At 39.7% G+C, this 20,265-nt stretch overlaps 1 protein-coding gene and 1 long non-coding RNA gene across 3 annotated transcripts in view; one reads left to right on the top strand and one right to left on the bottom strand.

Moving 5' to 3' along the window:
- Positions 1-20,265, top strand: part of LOC118154053 (uncharacterized) — a 107,136-nt gene that overhangs the window by 52,976 nt on the left and 33,895 nt on the right. The window lies entirely within an intron of this gene.
- Positions 1-20,265, bottom strand: part of PCSK2 (proprotein convertase subtilisin/kexin type 2) — a 255,827-nt gene that overhangs the window by 213,462 nt on the left and 22,100 nt on the right. Inside the window, exon 2 of one of the 2 annotated variants that reach the window (XM_002747466.5) lies at positions 13,370-13,474. The exons of the other annotated variant lie outside the window; for it this stretch is intronic. Coding sequence (XP_002747512.1) covers positions 13,370-13,474 — 105 coding nt within the window. The remainder of the gene's footprint in view (positions 1-13,369; positions 13,475-20,265) is intronic. 2 annotated transcript variants of the gene reach the window in all.

Below are 20,265 nucleotides of genomic sequence, written 5' to 3'. Positions count from 1 at the left end.
CAGTCACTTGGGTCTCTCTTCACACAATAGGTTGTAGTTGCTTTGCTTTGCTTCTGCTGGGAGAAGGAGCTTTTCCGTGTCTAGTCTCTAAGGTGTCCTCACAGACTAACATCCATTAAAGCATTCTTTACTTGTGTGTGTGTGTGTGTGTGTGTGTGTGTGTGTGTGTGTGTGTGTGTGGCGGGGGGGACTGCTCTCCCTTTTCAGGGGGAAGGGAAAATGGAAAATTGTTTTGTCTTACCTGTTTTCTTTCAGGCATTAAGTTCTTTATTGCTAAATGGGACATGGTCATTGCAGAGAAGATGAAAAACACAACGTTTTCGGTACAGATAATGGCAAACCAATTAGATAAACTCCAGCAATTGGGTTGTTATTCAGACATGAATCTCTTTGCCTAACTGCTGTTTACTCATTTCTAGATGTGGCTGCACTGTTATCCTCTCCTGAAACCACAAGGCCTTGAAATTGCTGGAAATGGCAGGAATTCAATTCCACTCGTTTTCAAAATTCCCTTGGTTTGGCTTTAAGAGCACGAAACATTTTTGTAGATGGAGATGTGATCACAAACATGTCAATAGGTATCAAAAAGGGAAAATAGCTAAACCAATTTTAAAATACCCAGAGGGAGTTCTAAAGAGTATTAAAAAATTTTCTTTGAGGTACACTGTTCATTTATGTCACCACTAAGGAACATTTATAGTCTCCTTAAGCTAAATATTGAATACAATTTATTCTGAAGCAGGGGTTTGAGCAGTGAGAAATTATATTCTAGAAAGATTTTTGATTCTTAACAGGAGATTATTTTAAGAACTCTATCTTCCTGAAATCTATGAAAGTGTGATCAGAATTAAATCAATGACAACTTAGATTTTAATTTTCCTTAATTGGAGGGTAAGGTTCTGTGGTTTATAGTCAAACGTGATCTTTCTCATGGCTTTTATAGTTTGTTAAAATTAAAAAGAGGTGCCCAATTCAGGTTCTTCCCTTGCCATGCCAAACAGAGGCTGTTTCCCGGTAACCTCACCTGGCGGCTTGCAGAGCAAGGTCTTGGCTCTGAGTTCGTGCCTAGTTGGGCTTGCAGGTTTAAGATCTAGATTCTCATTATTCTGGGTCAAATGTGACCCTCTGCTGCTTTAAAGCACACCATCCATCCCAGATACATCAGTATCCAGTTGAAACAAAATTCATAGCACCATTTTGATTTCCTAAGTTCATGTGTGACCATGTATTTCAATACCCATTGAGAAAGCATTTGAAAAATAGATCAGAGAGGAAAAAAGTGAAGAAACATTGATACCTCTAATAAGAAAGAATTATAGGGACGGCCAACTCACTAAGGTAAAATGTAGACAAGCTAGAACACAATGACTAACTTGGTCTTCTCTTGACCTCTGATTCTATTTCTAGATTACTTGCTGCTTTTCTGTCTCCTTTGCCAGTCCCATTTTCTCCTTGAGTTCTAAATCTTAGAGTACCGTAGAGCTAAGTCCCACACATCTCCTCTTCTGCATCTACACTCATTTCTTAGGTAAGCTCAACTAGTCTCCTGGCAATAAATGCTTACTATATATGGATGCCTCTCAATTGATATCTCCAACTCTGACCTCTCTCCTAGATCCTTAAGTCCATCTGCTCATGTCACATCTCCACCTGGTTACTTAATACAAATCTCAAATGTTAGCGTGCTTAAAACTAAACTCTTAATTGCCTAACTGGTCCCCATCAACTTGCTCCTCTCACCATCTTGTCCACCTGCCTAAGTGCCATCTTTATTCTGTAGTACTGCAGGCCAACAACTTAGGAGTCACCTTCGCCATCTCGCTTCCTCTCTCACTCCTCATCTAATCAATCAGCAAATGTATCAACAAATTTGAAGACTCTAACTTCACAGCGTACTCCCAGATCTAATTTGTTTCTCACTGTCTCTACCACTTCTACCCTGGTCAATGCCACCGGCTTTTCTTTGGAATACTGCAATTGTTTCGTATGGATCTCTCTAGTCCAATTGTTCCTTACCCCCACCTCCACCCCATAGTCTACAGTCTGTCCATAGGCAGAGGAGCCACATCTCATTCAGAGTCAACTCAAAGTTCTTTCCCTGGCTTATTATGTCACCCATGGTCTTGCTCTCTTGTTCCTCTCTGACCTCATCTCCTTCCCCACTGCCCTTGGCTCACTCCTTCGCAGCCTTATGGCATTCTTGCTGTTCCTAGAACATACCAGGTGTGTCCTGGTTCCAGGTCTTTTCCCTTAATGATTCCTCTGCCTGGTGTGCTCTTCCTCCATATAGCCACATGGATACCCTCCTCATCTCCTTCAGGTCTATATTTCAATGCCACTTTCCCAGACTAGCCCAACCCTATATTTATATTCTTTTTGTGAAATAGAAGCACCCCTCTATGGCTCTCCCTCTACCCATACTCTGCTCTACTCATTCTCATAGCATTGTGACCACCAGTCATACAATTACTTGGTCATTTGTTTTTTGTTTCTCTCCTTCATCGCCACTAGCACACAAGCCCCCTGGGAGGGTGACTTTGTTTTGTTCACTGTTATATCTCAGTATGCAGAACAGTGCCCAGTCAATAGTTTGGGCTCAGTAACTATTTGTTGAATGAACAAATGGTTTGCTAGCAGACAACTAGATAAGAGAGTTACATTGTAAATTTAATAAGCATACACGTGATAATCATTTTTAGAAGATATAATAGAGGCATTTTGGATATATAAATGCATTTCCTTTTACATCTTGGGGAAAGTCTGGGAGGGAATCAAGTGAGGCAGGTCAGGGGAATTTTGCCCTGTAAACATCTAAGATCTTCCAGGAAGTCCAGAATGTTTGCCAGCCCACCATTGGAGAGTCTTCATCTTGTGAGCTGTAAAGATGATACAGAACCACCAATTTTCTCCATGTTGCTTTTCTCTATACTGGGGCTTGTTAGAATTTTCCCAAAGAAAGTTAAAATTCCCCAGAGATCTCTAGCTTTGCTAGCTTGATGCCTCCCAGAGAGTCTTCCTTTCCCTTTAGGAAGCATGACAGCACAAATAGTACCCATTATTTAAAAATGTGCTCACAACATCTAGAAAAAAACAAAAACAAAAACCAGGCTTACTCATTAGCAGCTTTCCCTGTGCCTTTCTGAAGCCGTGGTAAATAATTCTCCCCTGTTTCCCACAAATAGTTAACTATAGCACTAGCAGCAGCTGTTTGAGGCGGGAAGCCAGGCATATCTGCAATGCCCAGAGGAGATGCTAGAAGTCCTCCCTGCTGTATTCTGAAAGCAGAGGATTAGAGCAGATGAATTTTTCCCACAGGCTGGGGAATCCATAAAGACACCTCTACCCTGCTTCTTCTGCATACCTCCCCCATTGCGTATCTCCTTTTCCTGATGCTGCCAAGTAACTCTCAACATGCATCACTCATGAATGGCTTACACCCTGTGACCTCTTGGCATGTTATCTGGTCACAGATGGGAGACTAAGTCAGAAACTGCTTCACTTTGGTCTCTTGGCTTCACTATTTGGGTTCAAAATATGGTTGAGATCATGTGCTTATAGATTCTTGGTTTGCCCTCTTAGTTCAGTGCAATCTCTGGAAAAGGGCAGCAGGGGTGGGTGGGGAGCTGGGCTGTGCAGGGAGAGCTCCTGATCTGGGAAGGCATGTCCACTCTTCTGGAAAGTCAAGGATCAGGCAGAACTTTGACTCTTTTGCAGACTTTAAGAAAGGGAGATTTTTCTGGTTATCTGAGTGACTCCAGTAAAGCCTGTGAAAGCAGAAGGGGAAGTCAAAGAGATGAGAAATGCAAGAAGCATTTGATAACTGTTGACGGCATGAAGATGAAGGGAGCCACAAGAGAAGAAAGGCACGCGCCCCTTGGAGCAGAGCACAAACCTGGCCAACAGCAAGTAAACAGGGACCTCAGTTCTGCAATCCCAAGGAACCGAACTCTGCTGATAGCTCGAAGGAGCCTGGAGGGAATTCTTCCATAGAGTCTTCAGATAGGAAAGTACCCAGTTTGGCTAATCACTTGATTGAAGCCCGCTCCAGCCATGCTGTGCTAGATTTATAGAAACAGTGAGACAATACATTCATGGTCTTTTAAGCTGCTTTGTTTGTGATAATTTGTTTTGCACAGTGGCAAATGCATCACCTGTTTTATGGCATTCGATTTTCCCTTTGATCCTGTGGGCTAATTCTTACCCTATTTGGTAGAAGAGGAAACTGAGACCTCAACAGTTAGGTACTAACCTGTGTAAGGTCACACTGCGGACAGGGGCAGAGAGGAAACACACGGTGACGAACTGACTTTAGGGCTGTTCCCCATATGCCAGGGGTTCTCAGGTTCAGCACTATTCACATTTGGGGCCAGATAATTATTTGTCATGGGGCTGTCTTGTGCCTTCAGGATATTTAGTGGCATCCCTGGCCTTGACTCACTAGATGCCAGTAGAACCCCCCCCCCATTACCCATTGTGACATTCTAAACTGTCTCTACACATTGCCAAATGTTCCCTAGGGACAAAATTGTGCCCCATTGAGAACCACTGTCCTATGCATGAAGCCTCACTGTATCCTTGGACTTCAGGAGAAAATGTCTGCTCTCAGGCCTGGGTGTAAACTGGGAATTTTTTTTTTCATCTCCATAAGTATCAGCATCCGCCTGAATTCTTCCCAAGGGCATTGATAGGAACAATGCCATGTTCCTCCTCTGACCTGCCGCCAAGCCAGGAAAGGTGAACTAAGGAGATCAGAGTGGGACCGAGTGGGATTCATGGAGTGCAGCAGATCTGAACACACTTCTCCAAGGTGGTAAGCTCCTTCAAGGGATGGTAGTGTGTAGTGCATTTTCACGCTCCTGGATACACTTAGGGATGATCCATGCTTGGAAATGACTCCCAGAAAATGCCTCCTGAATCAAATGTGAGTTTACAGGCAAGTTGAGTGAAGTGGGCATGGCAGCTGTAATGAAAAATTTCCTTCTTAGGGCCGGCACACATTTCCTTCAGCTGCTAAATGTGGCTCAGAGTCTGTCTTTCACTCAGAATTGCGTTTGGTAGCTGGAGGTGATTTACCTAAGGCAATGTTTTCTTGGAGGGAGTGCCCGTGCCAATAACTGGTCATTGCGGAGGCATTAAAGCCTGGTCCCTTTGCCTCACACTGGGTGACTCTGAAGGGCCATCCCTGCTTCTAAGTTTCTGGTAAAATTGACCGAGGCTCCTGTTGCAAGCACACCGCTGTTCAGCTTCTACCTTTGCCCAGTTTTTTTTTTTTTTTTTTTTTTTTTTTAAGAAAGAAAGAAAGCGAAAGAGAAAAGGGGGAGAGAGAACTGGAGTCTTGCTCTGTTGCCCAGGCTGGAATGCAATCTAGAAATAGGTATTAAAAACCTCTTTTATGCTGATGATTGTGCTTAACAGCGGACACAGGAAGGAATAAGGAAAGAAAATAAACAAACAGCCAACCAATATTTCGTTTAAATCTGTGAAATGCTGTGCAAATGCTGAAGAGTGATTTGCTTCCATTTATGTGGTCACTTTCAAAATAGGTGTAATGTGGTATTAAAAAAAAAAAAGTATGTTCTGTGGACCTCGGGTGAAGAATTCTATAAATATTCACTGAGTTTTCTTGTTCCAGGTCTGAGCTCAAATCATAAATGTCTCTGTTAATTTTCTATCTTGTTGATCCGTCGAATATTAACAATGTGGTGTCAAAGTCTCCCGCTATTAGTGTGGGAGTCCAAGTCTCTTTATAAGTCATTGAAAACTTGTCATATATCTGGGTGCCCCTATATTGGGTACATATATATTTATGATCATTGACTCCTATTGTTGCATTGATCTTTTTATCATTGTGTAATGTCCTTCTTTGTTTCTTTTAGTCTTGGATATTATTGTAGTCTATTTTGTCAGAGACAGAAGTTACAATTCCTGGTTGTTTGTTTGTTTGTTTTGTTTTTCTTTCCTCTCCATTTGATTGGTGAGTCTTCCTCCAACCTTTTGTTTTGAGTCTTTGTGTGTCCTTGCTTATGAGATGGATCTGGATACAGAGTGCCAATGTGTTTTGACTTTTTGTTCAGTTTGCGTGTCTGTGTCTTTGATTGGGGCATTTCATCCATTTAAATTCAGGATTAATATTGATATTTGTGAATTTAATATTGCCATTTAATGCTGGCTGGCTATTTTGCCCATTAGTTGATATAAATACTTCATTATGGAGATACTCTTTATCTTTTGGTAAGTTTTTGGGATGACTGATACTGGTTGTTCCTTTCTGTGTGTAGTGCTTCTTTCAGAAGCTCTTGCAAAGCAGGCCTGGTGGTGATGAAATCTCTGAGTGCTTGCTTGTTCATGAAAAATTTTATTTTTCCTTCATTTATAAAGCTTAGTTTGGCTGGATATGAGATTCTGGGTTGAAAATTCTTTTCTTTGAGGATGTTGAATATTAACCCCCACTCTCTTTTAGCTTGTAGGGTTTCTGCTGAGAGATCTGCTGTAAGTCTGATAGGCTTCCCTTTATGGGTAACCTGACCTTTCTCTCTAGCTGCCCTTAGAATTTTCTCCTTTATTTCAACCCTGGTGAATCTAACAATTATGTGTCTTGGGGTTGCTCTACTAGAGGAATATCTTTGTGGTGTTCTCTTTATTACCTGGAGATGAGTATTGCTAGGTTAGGAAAGTTTTCCTGAATAATATCCTGAAGAATATTTTCCAGCTTGGATTCATTCTCTTCATGACATTCAGGTACACCTATCAAATGTAAATTTGGTGTTTTCACATAGTCCCATATTTCTTAGAGACTTTGCTCATTCCTTTTTACTTTTTCTTCTCTAATCTTGTCTTCTCTTTTCATTTCATTAAGTTGGTCTTCGACCTCTGATATCCTATCCTTCGACCTCTGATATGCCCAGTGTTTTCTTCCATACTTTCCAAGAAGTCTCTGGCACACAACTCTGCATCACAGAATCCGTTTCTGGGAAATTCACAACGAAGACCCCATCTTTGTTTACTTTTTCCTAGAGGAATCATGCCTTAGACAGTGAATTCTAAAGTGTGCAGAGTAGAACTTACGCATGGTTAAAATTAACTTTGAAAACTTCTTAAGGCAGTTAGAAACTGATATTTTGTCTCAATACATGACAAGTGTAGAATTTCCCTTTCACAGTGGAATCTGGTGTTCTCATGGCAGATGAAGAAGTCAGCTTGCGGTTAGGAAATATTTTGCATCCAAAATGTTATCTTTGAATGCTGTAGGCTCGCCCTCAGAAGGGCAAAATGCTCCCACTGTGAGGGTCGCCAGGGAACCGAGGCCAACTGCTTACTCAGTGCCCTTCAGTGCATGGCCACTCCAGGGCATAAGCAAATTAAGCAGAACTGAGTCGAAGTGCCACCCTTTTAATTTCCTTCTCCTTTTTCACTTTTTCATTTATAGCTGAGCTCATTTAATTCATGTAAGTGACATAAACTTATGATGCAACTTCACTTCTTTGCACCACATTATTTTCAATTGAGAAAGTTCAGTGACTAATTAGTGCAAACAATTTTTTAGAGAACCATAAGTTTATAAACAATGTCAATTCTCACTTAGCTTTTATGTAAGTCAGACTTCATATTGAGAGGAGTCATGAGCTATATTTTCTCCCTATCAATTATAGCTGTGTGGCCCCAGGGAAGTCACCTTCTCTCTCTCTCTCTGGGTCTATTTTGCCTCAATGGTAAAATTACATTTTAATGCTTCAAGGTCAAGGGCTGAATCAATGTTTCCTTAGGACTCCTCCTGCTCTATAATTCTCTTTGTGCAGAGGAGCAGGGAAAATTAATTATGGAATACAAATGAGTGTAGAGCAGCACCGTGGAGTGGTTAAGGCTCCTTACAAATTATGAGAATTTGGGAAACTCACAACTCACCCTTTGTCCACTTTATGCTACAAGGAAATGAGAATATAAAGAAATAGCAGCCATGAATGCCCTCTAGAATAAAATGTTCTAGAAAAATACAAAATGCTATTTTAACTTTTGTATTCCTTATAATATTAATAAACTTACCATGACTATGTTTCATAATAAGTAAAATATAATCAAATTTATGTGCTTTATTTTTTCCCTTCAAGAAAACATTTGGAAGATAAATTGGAGGGTTCCTATATGTTTCTCAGAGCAGCACCTCAAAACCTCAGACCTCATCCTCTTAGAGTTAACAAGCATGAGGATAAAAAACAGCCTATTCGTTGGGTATAAATCCCTTAAAAAAGGGACTAAAATGATCTAATTTCTGTTTTTACCCAGCCCCCAGGCTGTGAGGCTCTCATGCAGTCATGGTGATGACGGTAAGTAGAGGTGACCTCAAATTCCACTAGTTATCCACTGGAGGAAAGTGTGGTCAATACAGAAGAGGAGGAGATTTTTCTCCATGACATTTTTAATTTGAAAGTACACTTTCCAGCATTTTGGGAGGCCAAGGCAGGTGGATCACCTGATGTCAGGAGTTTGAGACCAGCTTGGCCAACATGGTGAAACCCCCATCTCTACTAAAAATACAAAAATTAGCCAAGTATGGTGGCACACACCTATAATCTCAGTTACTCAAGAGGTTGAGGCACGAGAATTGCTTGAACCCAGGAGATGGAGCTTGTAGTGAGCCAAGATCACTCCACTACACTCTAGCCTGGGCAACAGAGTGAGACTCTATCTCAGAAAAAAAACAAGAAACAACAACAAAACAAAAAAACAAAAAAGGAAAAGAAAGAAGACTTTCCAAAAGATAACAGCATTTTCCCATCTCTTCCCTTTTAATTGATAATAAATAATCAAATAGTTAACTAATCCAAATGAAAGGAAAGAACAGTTTGGCCACAATACACACAAATCATATGAATCACGCCCAGTTAATTTTAAAGAATATAAAAATTTTCTTTTGCTCCAGTGGTGTTGTTTTATGAGATTTCTGAAGTGATTATATTATCCAGGGAAGCTAACTTGTGTGGGTTATTGGCAGTATCTTGAAAACTCTGCAAATATATTCCAGAATAGACCCTTAAAGATAAAAAAACAGATCACCACCAGATGGTGTGGCTGCCTTCTGTGGTTATTAGACATGTGGATACATTTGGATGAGAAAGAAGCTAGAAAGATACACTTCTAAATATAGAACACAAAGGAAAATCCATTCCTTGAGATGAGAAAAGCAAGGAAAGTTTTATTGAACTGATAGACATTTCTGACTTGTAAAACTGAAACACATTTAAAAATGACTGAATAACAATTGCATGGTCTAGAAAAACTGCTTAGTAAAGGAAATATATGTTTTTAATTCTCAAATCAAATATAACCTCTCTCAGGAAACGAAGTTCAGGTTATTTTTTATTAAATTATTTGGCTTCCATAAGACTAGTGTGTGTTACTCACAGAACAATGAGTCCTTCATGTTTTTAAAATATATTTCATTTTAATATTCTACTTCAGATGTGCAAGAATGGTTTGACAGAACTGTGAAGCAAATATTATCTTAAATAAATCTAGTCTTCAGAAGTTTCTCAAGTACTTGTAGAATTTATGAGGTATTGACAGATTGACCATGAACTGCGGATAGGTTTGGCTTTAAGATTTGTTGGTGCTGTTCTAGCTAATGTTTAACAAATCTTACAGAGCTTTTGGGCATAAAATATTTATTTTTTTCCCTGATGTTCAAAAGGTATTTTTAGTTTTATTATTTCATCCCAGTGTTGGATTGATTTATTATATCTTCAGATTATTTTTTTATCCAAACCTTCCAGACACATTGTCCTGCTTTGGTGCCTGTACCACGTCTGTGAATATGATTAGGAAGAAGGCAGATTGAGCTTTGAAAATGAAGAACTGGTTCCTCATGGGATTCTTTGTGATAAACCTTGGAAGTAATAAAACAGTCATTGGTTTCTGTTACCAACAATTAGGAATGTATGTAAAAGAGGCGCTTGGGAGAAGACTATATAGTACTTTTATTTCCTAATGGAGACACATTTTGGGACAAGGAGAAAATATAAGATGAGAAAGGTAATACTATTCCATGTATTAAAACCCTGAAGAAAAAATATCAATCATTCATTCATTTGGCATGCCCAACTATGCAAAGATATTATAGAAATAAACAAGACACAACTTTTGCTTTTTAGCATCTAAACGATGATACTCGGCAGTCAGCTAACCTTTTAGCAGGAAGAAGTGGAAAGAGAAGAGACCGTTTTTAACACAGTCTACACCAGAATCTGTTTTCTTAGCTATTGTCTGCATACTGATGAAGAAGGATGAACATATGGAAATTAGCACTTTAGCTCTTTCTAGTCTTTTGTTTGTTTGTTTTCCTTTAAACATAAAAATTAGTTGCTACAGGAGAGACAAACATCATTGAAATTTCTGGTCTGAAGTCAGAAAAACAAAAACTATCTTGGGTTTCTACCTATTTCTTTTTTATTTCTTAGGTTGGTAGCAGATCTTGGAGAGAGCACATTTCAAGGATGAGGAAATAACTTACTCTTAAACTCTTTGTTTATAAAGCATAACTTGCAACATCTATGTAAGAGATAAAAGCCTGGACCTCTTTCAGGTTACTTGGTCCTTCCCCTTTTCTCTCTACACTTTCATTTACTTTTCTTTCTGCAACCTGCTTGAATGTGTTAGAGAAGCCCCACTTGGGGTATTCCTACACTAGACTTATTTACTCGTTTATTTAGCATCTATAAACCTGCAAGGCAGAATCTTTATTTTACTATTCTCGTACTGTTCATAGTCAATGATTTCTGTTTCAGAACAGTTGCCGCTCTATTTTTCTGTCAGCAGATTCTAAAATTAGACAACCACAGGAGCATCATGCAGGAAAGACTCAGACTGAAATTAGACAACCACAGGAGCATCATGCAGGAAAGACTCAGACTGAAATTAGACAACCACAGGAGCATCATGCAGGAAAGACTCAGACTGAAATTAGACAACCACAGGAGCATCATGCAGGAAAGACTCAGACTGAAATTAGACAACCACAGGAACATCATGCAGGAAAGACTCAGACCTTAATCTAATATTTTGGAACAAGGCAGTCAGCATTAGCAGCTTTTTTTTCTTTTTGCAAAGAATTATGAGATTTTTGTGTTTTATTTCTTTTCCTAGAATGAGCTTATTATTGACAACATTCCTGACATTTAATCTTGATGATAAGAGAGAGAAAAGGTATAGAAAACTTGGTCTTCTTTAGTTTCTCTAGTGTTTTCTGTTGGTCTTCATGGGCAGGGCAGATGGTTACCACTACAGGTAGAGGCAATTGGCTACCTGGACCCTTAAAATAGGTAATGAAGGGGAAATAGACACCCCTTTTGGTGATAACAGATAATATTTTGAGGAGGACAAATGATTAGAATCACCAGTGCCTGATCTCCTCTTTTTATTGCCCAATCAACCCAATTTTCTGTTTTAAAAATGTCAGTGTACACTTCAAGAATCAGCATTTTAGAGATCATATCAATAAGTGCTAGAATGGGAAAAGCTCAGCCCAGTGGTGCTAAATAGTCTCTTTGACTAAACAGTGACTTTTGAGTTCTACTGTTCCTCAGTTTTCTTTCCCAACCCAAGCTTTTTAAGTATCTCTTTACTTCTGCCCCAGTTTGTGTGTTTCTGAGTAATCTTGGAGCAACGCCTTTAATCATGGAAGAAGAGAAGCCAATGGGACAAGATCCCTGTCCATAAGGCTGTCCAGGGTATCCCCAGGCAATGAATTGATACAGCCAAGGCCAAGGCTGTTACCATACAGAGTAGAGCACTTCTCCCTTAGGTCTTGGTGCCAGACTTCGATGGCAGATCCTTTAAGAATACTTGGCATTGCCTGACAGCACAGGCAGCTTAATTGTTACTGCAAAAGTAAAGTTAAAGTGGCTTCCTAGAGCAGAAAGCCCTCTTTAGGGAAGGTGGGAACTCTTGGGTTGCGAAGTTAAAGAAAAAATTGCCCGTGGCTGTCCGTTGGTGATCTGCTGAGAGACTGTTTTATCTGAATTCCTAATTGAAGCTTAAATTAAACCCAGGGAAATGTTCACATGAAAAGCCCCACAAGAATGAATTTTCAGATTCCATCAGCTCACAAGAAATCTCCTGTGAAAATCCTTAAGTCAAACATCTGACACACTTTTCATCAGCTGGTCCCTTAGAGTCCTGAGAAAGAGGTTACACTGCGTTCAGTGTGCAGAGAGCAACTTCTCTGAGTCATTACATACCTTTCCTCTTAGTGATTCGTGTAACGGAAGTCGGAATCTACCCATTTGGATGAGTGTATAGATACGGGGGATGGTGGAAGATATGGTTACTAAAGGTCCTATTCTGAAAGCAAGAAGTGGGAACACTGGGAGAAAAGCCACCTTGTTGCTAAGATGATATGTTTGATGGGGGAAAAGTTGAATTTGAGCCATCAGAGGGAGTAGAAAATGGGACCTGGAGTCCAAGAGTAAGGTAAAGATTGAAGATTTTTAAAAAATGGGGGTGATGAACATCAAGTAGACATCTGAGACATGAAGGTAAATTAGATCAGTGCTAGAAAATAGAGGATATTGGGAGGCCGAGGCGGGTGGATCACGAGGTCAAGAGATCGAGACCATCCTGGTCAACATGGTGAAACCCCGTCTCTACTACAAATACAAAAAATTGGCTGGGCATGGTGGCGCGTGCCTGTAATCCCAGCTACTCAGGAGAGAGGCAGGAGAATTGCCTGAACCCAGGAGGCGGAGGTTGCGGTGAGCCGAGATCGTGCAGAGATCGTGCCGTTGCACTCCAGCCTGGGTAACAAGAGCGAAACTCCAACTCAAAAAAAAAAAAAAAAAGAAAAGAAAATATAGGATAAAACATAGGATAAGAAGAAAGGCTGAGAGAGTCTCATGGCCACAGTCATGGGTGGATACTGAGAAGTCCACTGCCTGCTGTGAGCCGGTCACTTACTGGCTCCCTCATTCTTTCCATTCACAACATGGGGCATGGCAACCTCCTCTGAGAATGTGGATTTGCCAGTAGAACCTTCCACAAAATGACTCATTAAACTGCTTGGTGTCTTCCCATCCATCACAGCCCAAAATGTGTTCCCAGGCAACCGGAAGTCCTCATCCAATAATAACTCAGGAGAAGACAGGCAGTAAAAGGGTGGTATCCCAACTTCCTCCTCCTCCAGCCATACAAAGGGGCCTGTGATTATTTATTATGCACAAGACAGAGGAGCCCTGGGATGACTCTTCAAAGCATCCATTTGTCCCATCATAAGACAATAAGTGCCTTTACTTCAAAATCCCCTGCTAGCCCCTCCATATCCCGTCGGTGGGCTCAGCCGTAGCAGCAGAGATTGGGAGGCAGGTTTCTGGGGAAAACTCACCCTGGGGTCTCTCTCCAGTTGCTGCTTGTGGTGTAGGCTGAGTCTTTTCTTGGCCTTTGCAAGGCCATTGTGATAAAAGTGGTACAGGCCTTCAGCAAAGGGAAGCTGTGAAGAGTCAAACAGACACAGGTATAGTTAGCTTCTGGGGTTGGCCCAGGGACAGGGACACCAAAGCTAGGGATGCTTGCAGGGTTCCATGCATGGGGAATTATACCACTGGCAAGCCTCTTGTCAGACATAGCCCTCTATTTCCCTGTCACTGCCCTCCTTCCCTTCTTGCCTTTGCGTATGTGGTGGCCACTCTCCCTTTGCTCCTTAATTCTTTCTCCCATTTTTAAAGTTTTTGCACATCCTTTGATTCCATCTCCTTTTCCACGGAGCCTTGCTTTTGCATTCACACCCTCATCAGATTCTCCCTGTCCTCCTTGGACTAGTGTGCATGCTCCAGGTATCATCTGGTTGCTCCAGAATTAAGCTGTGATGTATTCTAGTCACGTCTTCACAGCTGGACTGTCTGTCTTGAGTCTTGGGCTTTTTCTGTGATCCCTTGGTGCCTTTTATCAGGCTAAGCACAGTGGGAACATCTAAATGTAGTAAATACCTGTTGTATGGCAGGTCAGGTTTCCCTTTAGCTTCTTATCCCAAGGACCCTTGAGATTAGGTCACAGTCAGTCAGAGAAGTCACGATAATGAGAGCTTGTCTGTGACCCACGCCCTCTAAGAATCTTGGAGAACCTGAAGAGGCCAGACATTCATTCTATGATTCAAGGTAACTTGGTGGGAAGAGCCTTGACCTGGGAGTTTGGAGACCCAGATGTGGCTCATGTCTGTTACCATCAGTATAACTGTGGGCAGGTTGTTTCCTCTCTGGGCATCTTTTTTCTCCTTTGTATAAATATAGAGCCTTGAAGTTCCCAGGTCTCTCCCTTTTCTCCACGTCTTCACATTGATGAAGACACACTGCAGTTCTTAACCTCGTTAATTAATTTAATTGAATGCTCACAAATTATAGACAAATTGTGTAAATATGTACATCTTTTGGAAATTGGACACATGGTTTCATCAGATTCTCAAAAAAGTCCCTAAACCAAAAAGCATTCCACGACTCAAAGTATTTGCTATTGAAAATTTTGGTGTTTGTCTTGCCAACAAGTGTTAGGAAGAAAAGGGAAGCAGATGCGGATGGTTTGATAGAAAGGTTTTCTAACATATATGGGGTCGATCTGAGACTTTTAGATCACATAGAGCCTCAGTATGGCTCAAATATTTCTTAAAGAACATCTACTATTATTATTTTATTTTTAATATAAGGAAATATATAGTAAATATAGAAAACCGAAAAACACAAGTAACGAAGTAAAAATTCTTCATGTTTTCCTTTTTGACAGTATTGGAGTTGGGTTACCTTTAAAAATTTTTTTTTTCTTTAGGCTTCCTACTTCTAATAGCAAATGACTATTTCCTTAATAATAAAATAATAAAATGAGTGAGTTTTAGATCTTTTTTGCTTAAACACACCCCCCAACATATTATTATGCAAAGTGGTTCTTCTCTTGTCAGATGCTATCACAGACTTCCACTTACTACCTCCTTTTTCAAATTTTTATTTTGGGTTTGAGGTACATGTAAAGGTTTGTTACATAGGTGAACATGTGTCATGGAGTTTATGGTGTATATTACTTCATCACCCAGACTACTTCCTTCTTTAGAACTGCTGCATATTATTCCATTACATGGGATATACCATGACTTATTTAGCCTTTCCGTTATTGATGCATATTAAGATATTTCCATTTTTATTTTTTTACATTTGAAGATAATGCTGTGTGTTGGGGTAGCGGAACTTCAGGAATGATATAGTAAGAACCTTAAAAAATCAACAGTTATATACAAGCAAATGGAACTCTGAAAAAAAATTGCCAAATCAACTTTCTCAGAACACTGGAAATTAACAAGAGGCTTGCAGCAACCCAAAGGGGATTTATTCTATACAAAAGTTGGATCTCAGTAACAATGGCAAACTGTGTGCTGGCTTAAATTGCCCTATGACCGTCTTCTTCTCCATTGCTCTGCAGCGTCTTTGAACATGAACATTCTCACAGTCACAGTAGCTGTGAAAACCAGTAGCCAAACAAATACTACAGGGTGCAGACTGGGTTTAGAGTTCTTCAAAAAGCCCCATCTCTAAATAATTGTCTGGAAGCTATCTGGAAAAGTTCCATTTATGGGATTTGTTGTTATTTGATCTGTCTCAGCGTTTGCTCAGCTGGAAAAACCCTACCCTACCCCCCAGGGAATTTGTTGAAAACAATCAGTGGCATATTTTTAAGGTTGCAATTTCCTGAAGTAGCAATATAAATTGGGGCAAATAAAAGGCTGGACAAAAACTAGAAATAACCCATATTTTTATCAATTGGTAAAACAGTAAACAAAATATGATCCATATATACAATGGAATATTATTTTTAAACAGAAAGGAATTAAGCAATAATATGTGGTAAAAACATGGATGAACCTTGAAAGCTTAATGCTGAGTTAAAGAAGCCAGACAGAAAGGTTATATATTGTATCACTTCCTTTATATGAAATGTCCAGAACAGACAAATCTATAGAGGTGAAAATTAGATTAGTGGTTGCCTGGGCCTGGGAGGAGACAGAAATGAAGAGTGATTGTTAATGTCCAGGATTTATTTCAGAGTGGTAGAAATATTCTAAAATTCAATATTGGTAATGATTGCACAACTTTGGGACTATACTGAAGATCACTGAATTGCACATTTTTAGAGGACAAATTTTATGGCATGTGAATTATATCTCAATCAAGTTGTTATTAAAAATACTATGATGAACAGCTTTGTAGCTATTACTATTTGTATAGATGAGAGTTTTCCTGTAGGATATATACTAGGAATTCAATCTCTAAGTCATAGATTATGGACACTTGGCATTTTGATAAATACTTCTGAAAAGTTTCCCTGTAAGGTTGTATATTCCAAGATCCAACAGAAAGTAAGAATAAAAACATACATTTCCCCTTCTCTAAGTAATTCTGGATTGACATTTATTAATGATATTTTAATTTTAGCAAATTTTTAGGCAAAATGTCATCTTATTTGAATATTTTTAATTATTTTGAAAGTTTGAGCATCTTTTTATCTGTTTATTGACATTTAGTTTCTTCTCTTTTGTGCATCTTTCTATTGTGTATTTTTGTATTCCTTGTCATAAGCCAGGCACTGTGTTTGGTGCTGGAGAGAGAAAGGTAATGGTGATGTAGTCTCAGCCTACAGATAGCTCACAATTCACAGGGAAGGCAATTTGCACACAGCAATATATTAATCGTCCTCTGTGGTGGAGTGGTTTAAGAACACGAGTTCTGAAGCCAGACTGCCTTGATTTAAATCCTCACTCTTCCTCGTAACAGCAACGTGACCTTTGGCAACTTACTTAACCCTCGTAGGCCTCAGGTTTTTTACTTATAAAATGTTTTGTTATGGGAATTAAGCGAGATAATGCATGAAAAGTGCTTGAATAATGTCTTGCACTCAAGCATAAGTTACTCTTTTTATTGTTAGAATACAATGTGCTGTAGCAGCATTATTGACAAACTGCTATGGGAACCCAAAGAAGAATTTATTTCAGTGAAAGGGATACTTGGGGAATGTTTCTTAAACCCTTTGGAGGAAGGGAAGGGCATTCAGCTCATGAGACTCTCTTCCACTTTTATTAAAAATTGTATTTTTCTAGTGTTTTAATTTTGAAAAGTGTGGTTGTTTAAAGTCATAGCCACAGTTCTTTAACACTCTTCGTATCAAGAATTGAGGTCCATGATTCCAGCCCTTACATCTGGGGAACATGATCCCTTTAATTAAGAGTGGAAGTGATGCCATGTGACTTCTGAATCTGTCGTAAGAGGCCACTGTTCCCTGGAGCACACTTGCTCTTAGGGTCCTGACGTACCATTGAAGAAGTCCAACTCCTCTCAGGCTGCCATGTTAGGAGGAAGCCCAGGCCACATTGAGAAGCATGTGCAGTGCTTTGCCTAACAGTCCTGAAAGAGCCCAGCCTTCAAGTCATCCCATTTAGGGTGTTAAATACACACATGAAGAAGCTTTCAGATGATTCCAACTCCAGCCATTCCAGTCATCCTCTAGCTGTTGAGTCTTCCCAACTGTCTCCACACATCATGGACCATAGACAAACCATTTTCACTGTTCCCTGTCTGGATCACAAATTCCCACATTCATGAGTATAATAAAATTATTTTATACCAGCAAATTTTGGGTTGGTTTGTTACTCAGCGATAGACTACAGAAACAAGTAGCTAGCTGAAAAAATAAGTCTTAGTTCTTCAGCTTTCAAGACTATTAACTCGAAACTCTACTATAATATTGGTTCTGTCTGTCAACTGGTGACACTGTCCCAGAGCAGCTCTGATAAGGACTCTCAAGGGACATTCCTGGCACAGGGCCTGGAGTCAGAGCACCAGATACTGGATAATCTTCAAGGGCACAGCCACCTTAAGTAGGGGTCTTTTCTGTGAATACAAATTGTTTAGAACATTGCAGCTTTCGTGATTTACTTCCTGCTCATTAAAAACCACATTCCCAGCCGGGTGCGGTGGCTCAAGCCTGTAATTCCAGCACTTTGGGAGGCTGAGGCGGGTGGATCACGAGGTCAAGAGATCGAGACCATCCTGGTCAACATGGTGAAAACCCGTCTCTACTCAAAATACAAAAAATTAGCTGGGCATGGTGGCGCGTGCCTGGAATCCCAGCTACTCGGGAGGCTGAGGCAGGAGAATTGCCTGAACCCAGGAGGCGAAGGTTGCGGTGAGCTGAGATCGCGCCATTGCACTCCAGCCTGGGTAACAAGAGCGAAACTCCATCTCAAAAAAAAAAAAACAACAACAACAAAAAAAACCACATTCCCTACGGCAACTTTAACATAAGCATTTTATATGCATATTCCAGGCTCAATGGTTCTTAAATGTTTTCTCTACTTAACCCTGCTGATACACTCTGGATAATGTTAAGATTTAATAAAATTAAAAAAGTGAGAGGAAGGGAAGAAAATGTAAGTGTGCTGTATTTTGCTTTCCAGAAACTTTCTCCTTTGAACACTATCAGGTGGTATGAACTTGACCTTTTGTTTCCTATTGTAGAAGGCAATATGGATCTGATATATTTTTTTAATTTTTGATTTTTTTGAGTCTCGCTCTGTTGCCCAGGCTGGAGTGCAGTGGTGCAATCTTGGCTCACTGCAACCTCTGCCTCTTGGTTCCAAGTGATTCTCCTGCCTCAGCCTCCCAAGTAGCTGGGATTACAGGCACCTACCTCCATGACTGGCTAATTTTTATATTTTTAGTAGAGATGAGGTTTTGCTCTTTTGACCAGGCTGACCTCAAACTCCTGAGCTCAAGTGATGTGCCCAGCTTGACCTTCTAAAGCACTGGGATTACAGGTGTGAGCCACTGCATCTGGCCTAGAACTCAGAATTTTTAATACTAGATAGAAAATTTGGAGTTAAGTGCCAGTGGATATCAGAAGAACATATTTTTACCATAATTCTGGCTTGTTCTAGAGGTTTCTTAAAGAAATTAAATGTAAATTAAGGTGCAGGGAAAACTGTCTTACAGCGAAATTCCAATTAATAAATGTAGAAGAAATGATGGACATTGAATATCATCATTCAGAAAACATCACAGTAATAATTTTGGCTGTCAAACATCTCTAATAGATGCTAAAATTAATAGGTGAAATATAACAATAAACAATGAGAAATGTATCTTTACAGTGAAGAAACCTGGCAGAGATCTCTTTACCCAAGCAATCTAAGTTAACCTCACCAGTGATGAGTCATGATATAATGCACTGAGAAGGGCACACCATTCATGTGATAGTCTTGCCAAAAATGCACAATGTGCATTCAATCAGGTAGAAACATCAGACGAACTCGTAACTGGCTAGTACTCTTTAAAGTCATTATGTTCATAAACAACAAAGAAGAACCGCAGAACTTTTCCAAGTTAGAGGAAACTAACGAGACATAACTATTAAATACAATCATATTTTGGATTGAATCAGAAAAAAGGACACTAGTGGTACAATTGGAAAATTTTGAATAAGGCCTGTAGATTAGTTAATAGTATTATATCAATGTTTATTTCCTGGCTTTGGTAATTTTGCTATGGTTATGTAAGATGTTAACTTGGGAAGCTGAATAAAGCGTATGTGGAAACTCTGCTTTTTTTTAAGGTAACATTTTTATTGTGATAAAGTATGTAACATCAGAATTTCAGTTTTAAAGGTTTTTCAGTGAGCAGTTCAGTGATATTAAGTACACCCACATTGTGCAACTATCACGACTTTCCATTATCAGAACTTTTTTATCATCTCAAAGTGAAACTCTGTACCCATTACACACTAACTCCAGTCCCCACTGCCTAGCCCTGGCATGCACCTTTCTACTTTCTGTATTTAGGAATTTGATTTCTGAAATTCGATTTATAAGTGGAATCATACAGTATTTGACTATTTGTGTCTGGCTTGACTTAAGCACAATGTCTTCAAGGTTCACCATGTAGCATGCGTCCGAATTGCCTTCCTTTTTAAGGTTGACTATTCCGCTTGTATACCACATTTTGTTTATCCATTCATCTGTAGATGGACACTTGAGTTGCTTCTACCTTTTTGCTCTTGTAAATAAATGCTGCCATGAACATAGGTGTACCTATGTGCTATTTATGCAACATATTTAAAGTCTAAATTTATTTCCAAGATGCAAGTTAAAAATGTAAAAATATTGGCTGGGTGTGGTGGCTCTCACCTGTAATCCTAGCACTTTGGGAGGCCGATGAGGGTGGATCACAAGGTCAGGAGTTCAAGACCAGCCTG

This window comes from Callithrix jacchus, chromosome 5 (genome assembly GCF_049354715.1).
Source record: "Callithrix jacchus isolate 240 chromosome 5, calJac240_pri, whole genome shotgun sequence".
Classification (NCBI taxonomy): domain Eukaryota; kingdom Metazoa; phylum Chordata; class Mammalia; order Primates; family Cebidae; genus Callithrix; species Callithrix jacchus.
Note: the sequence above shows the minus strand (reverse complement) of the source record. Positions and strands in the feature narration are given on the sequence as shown.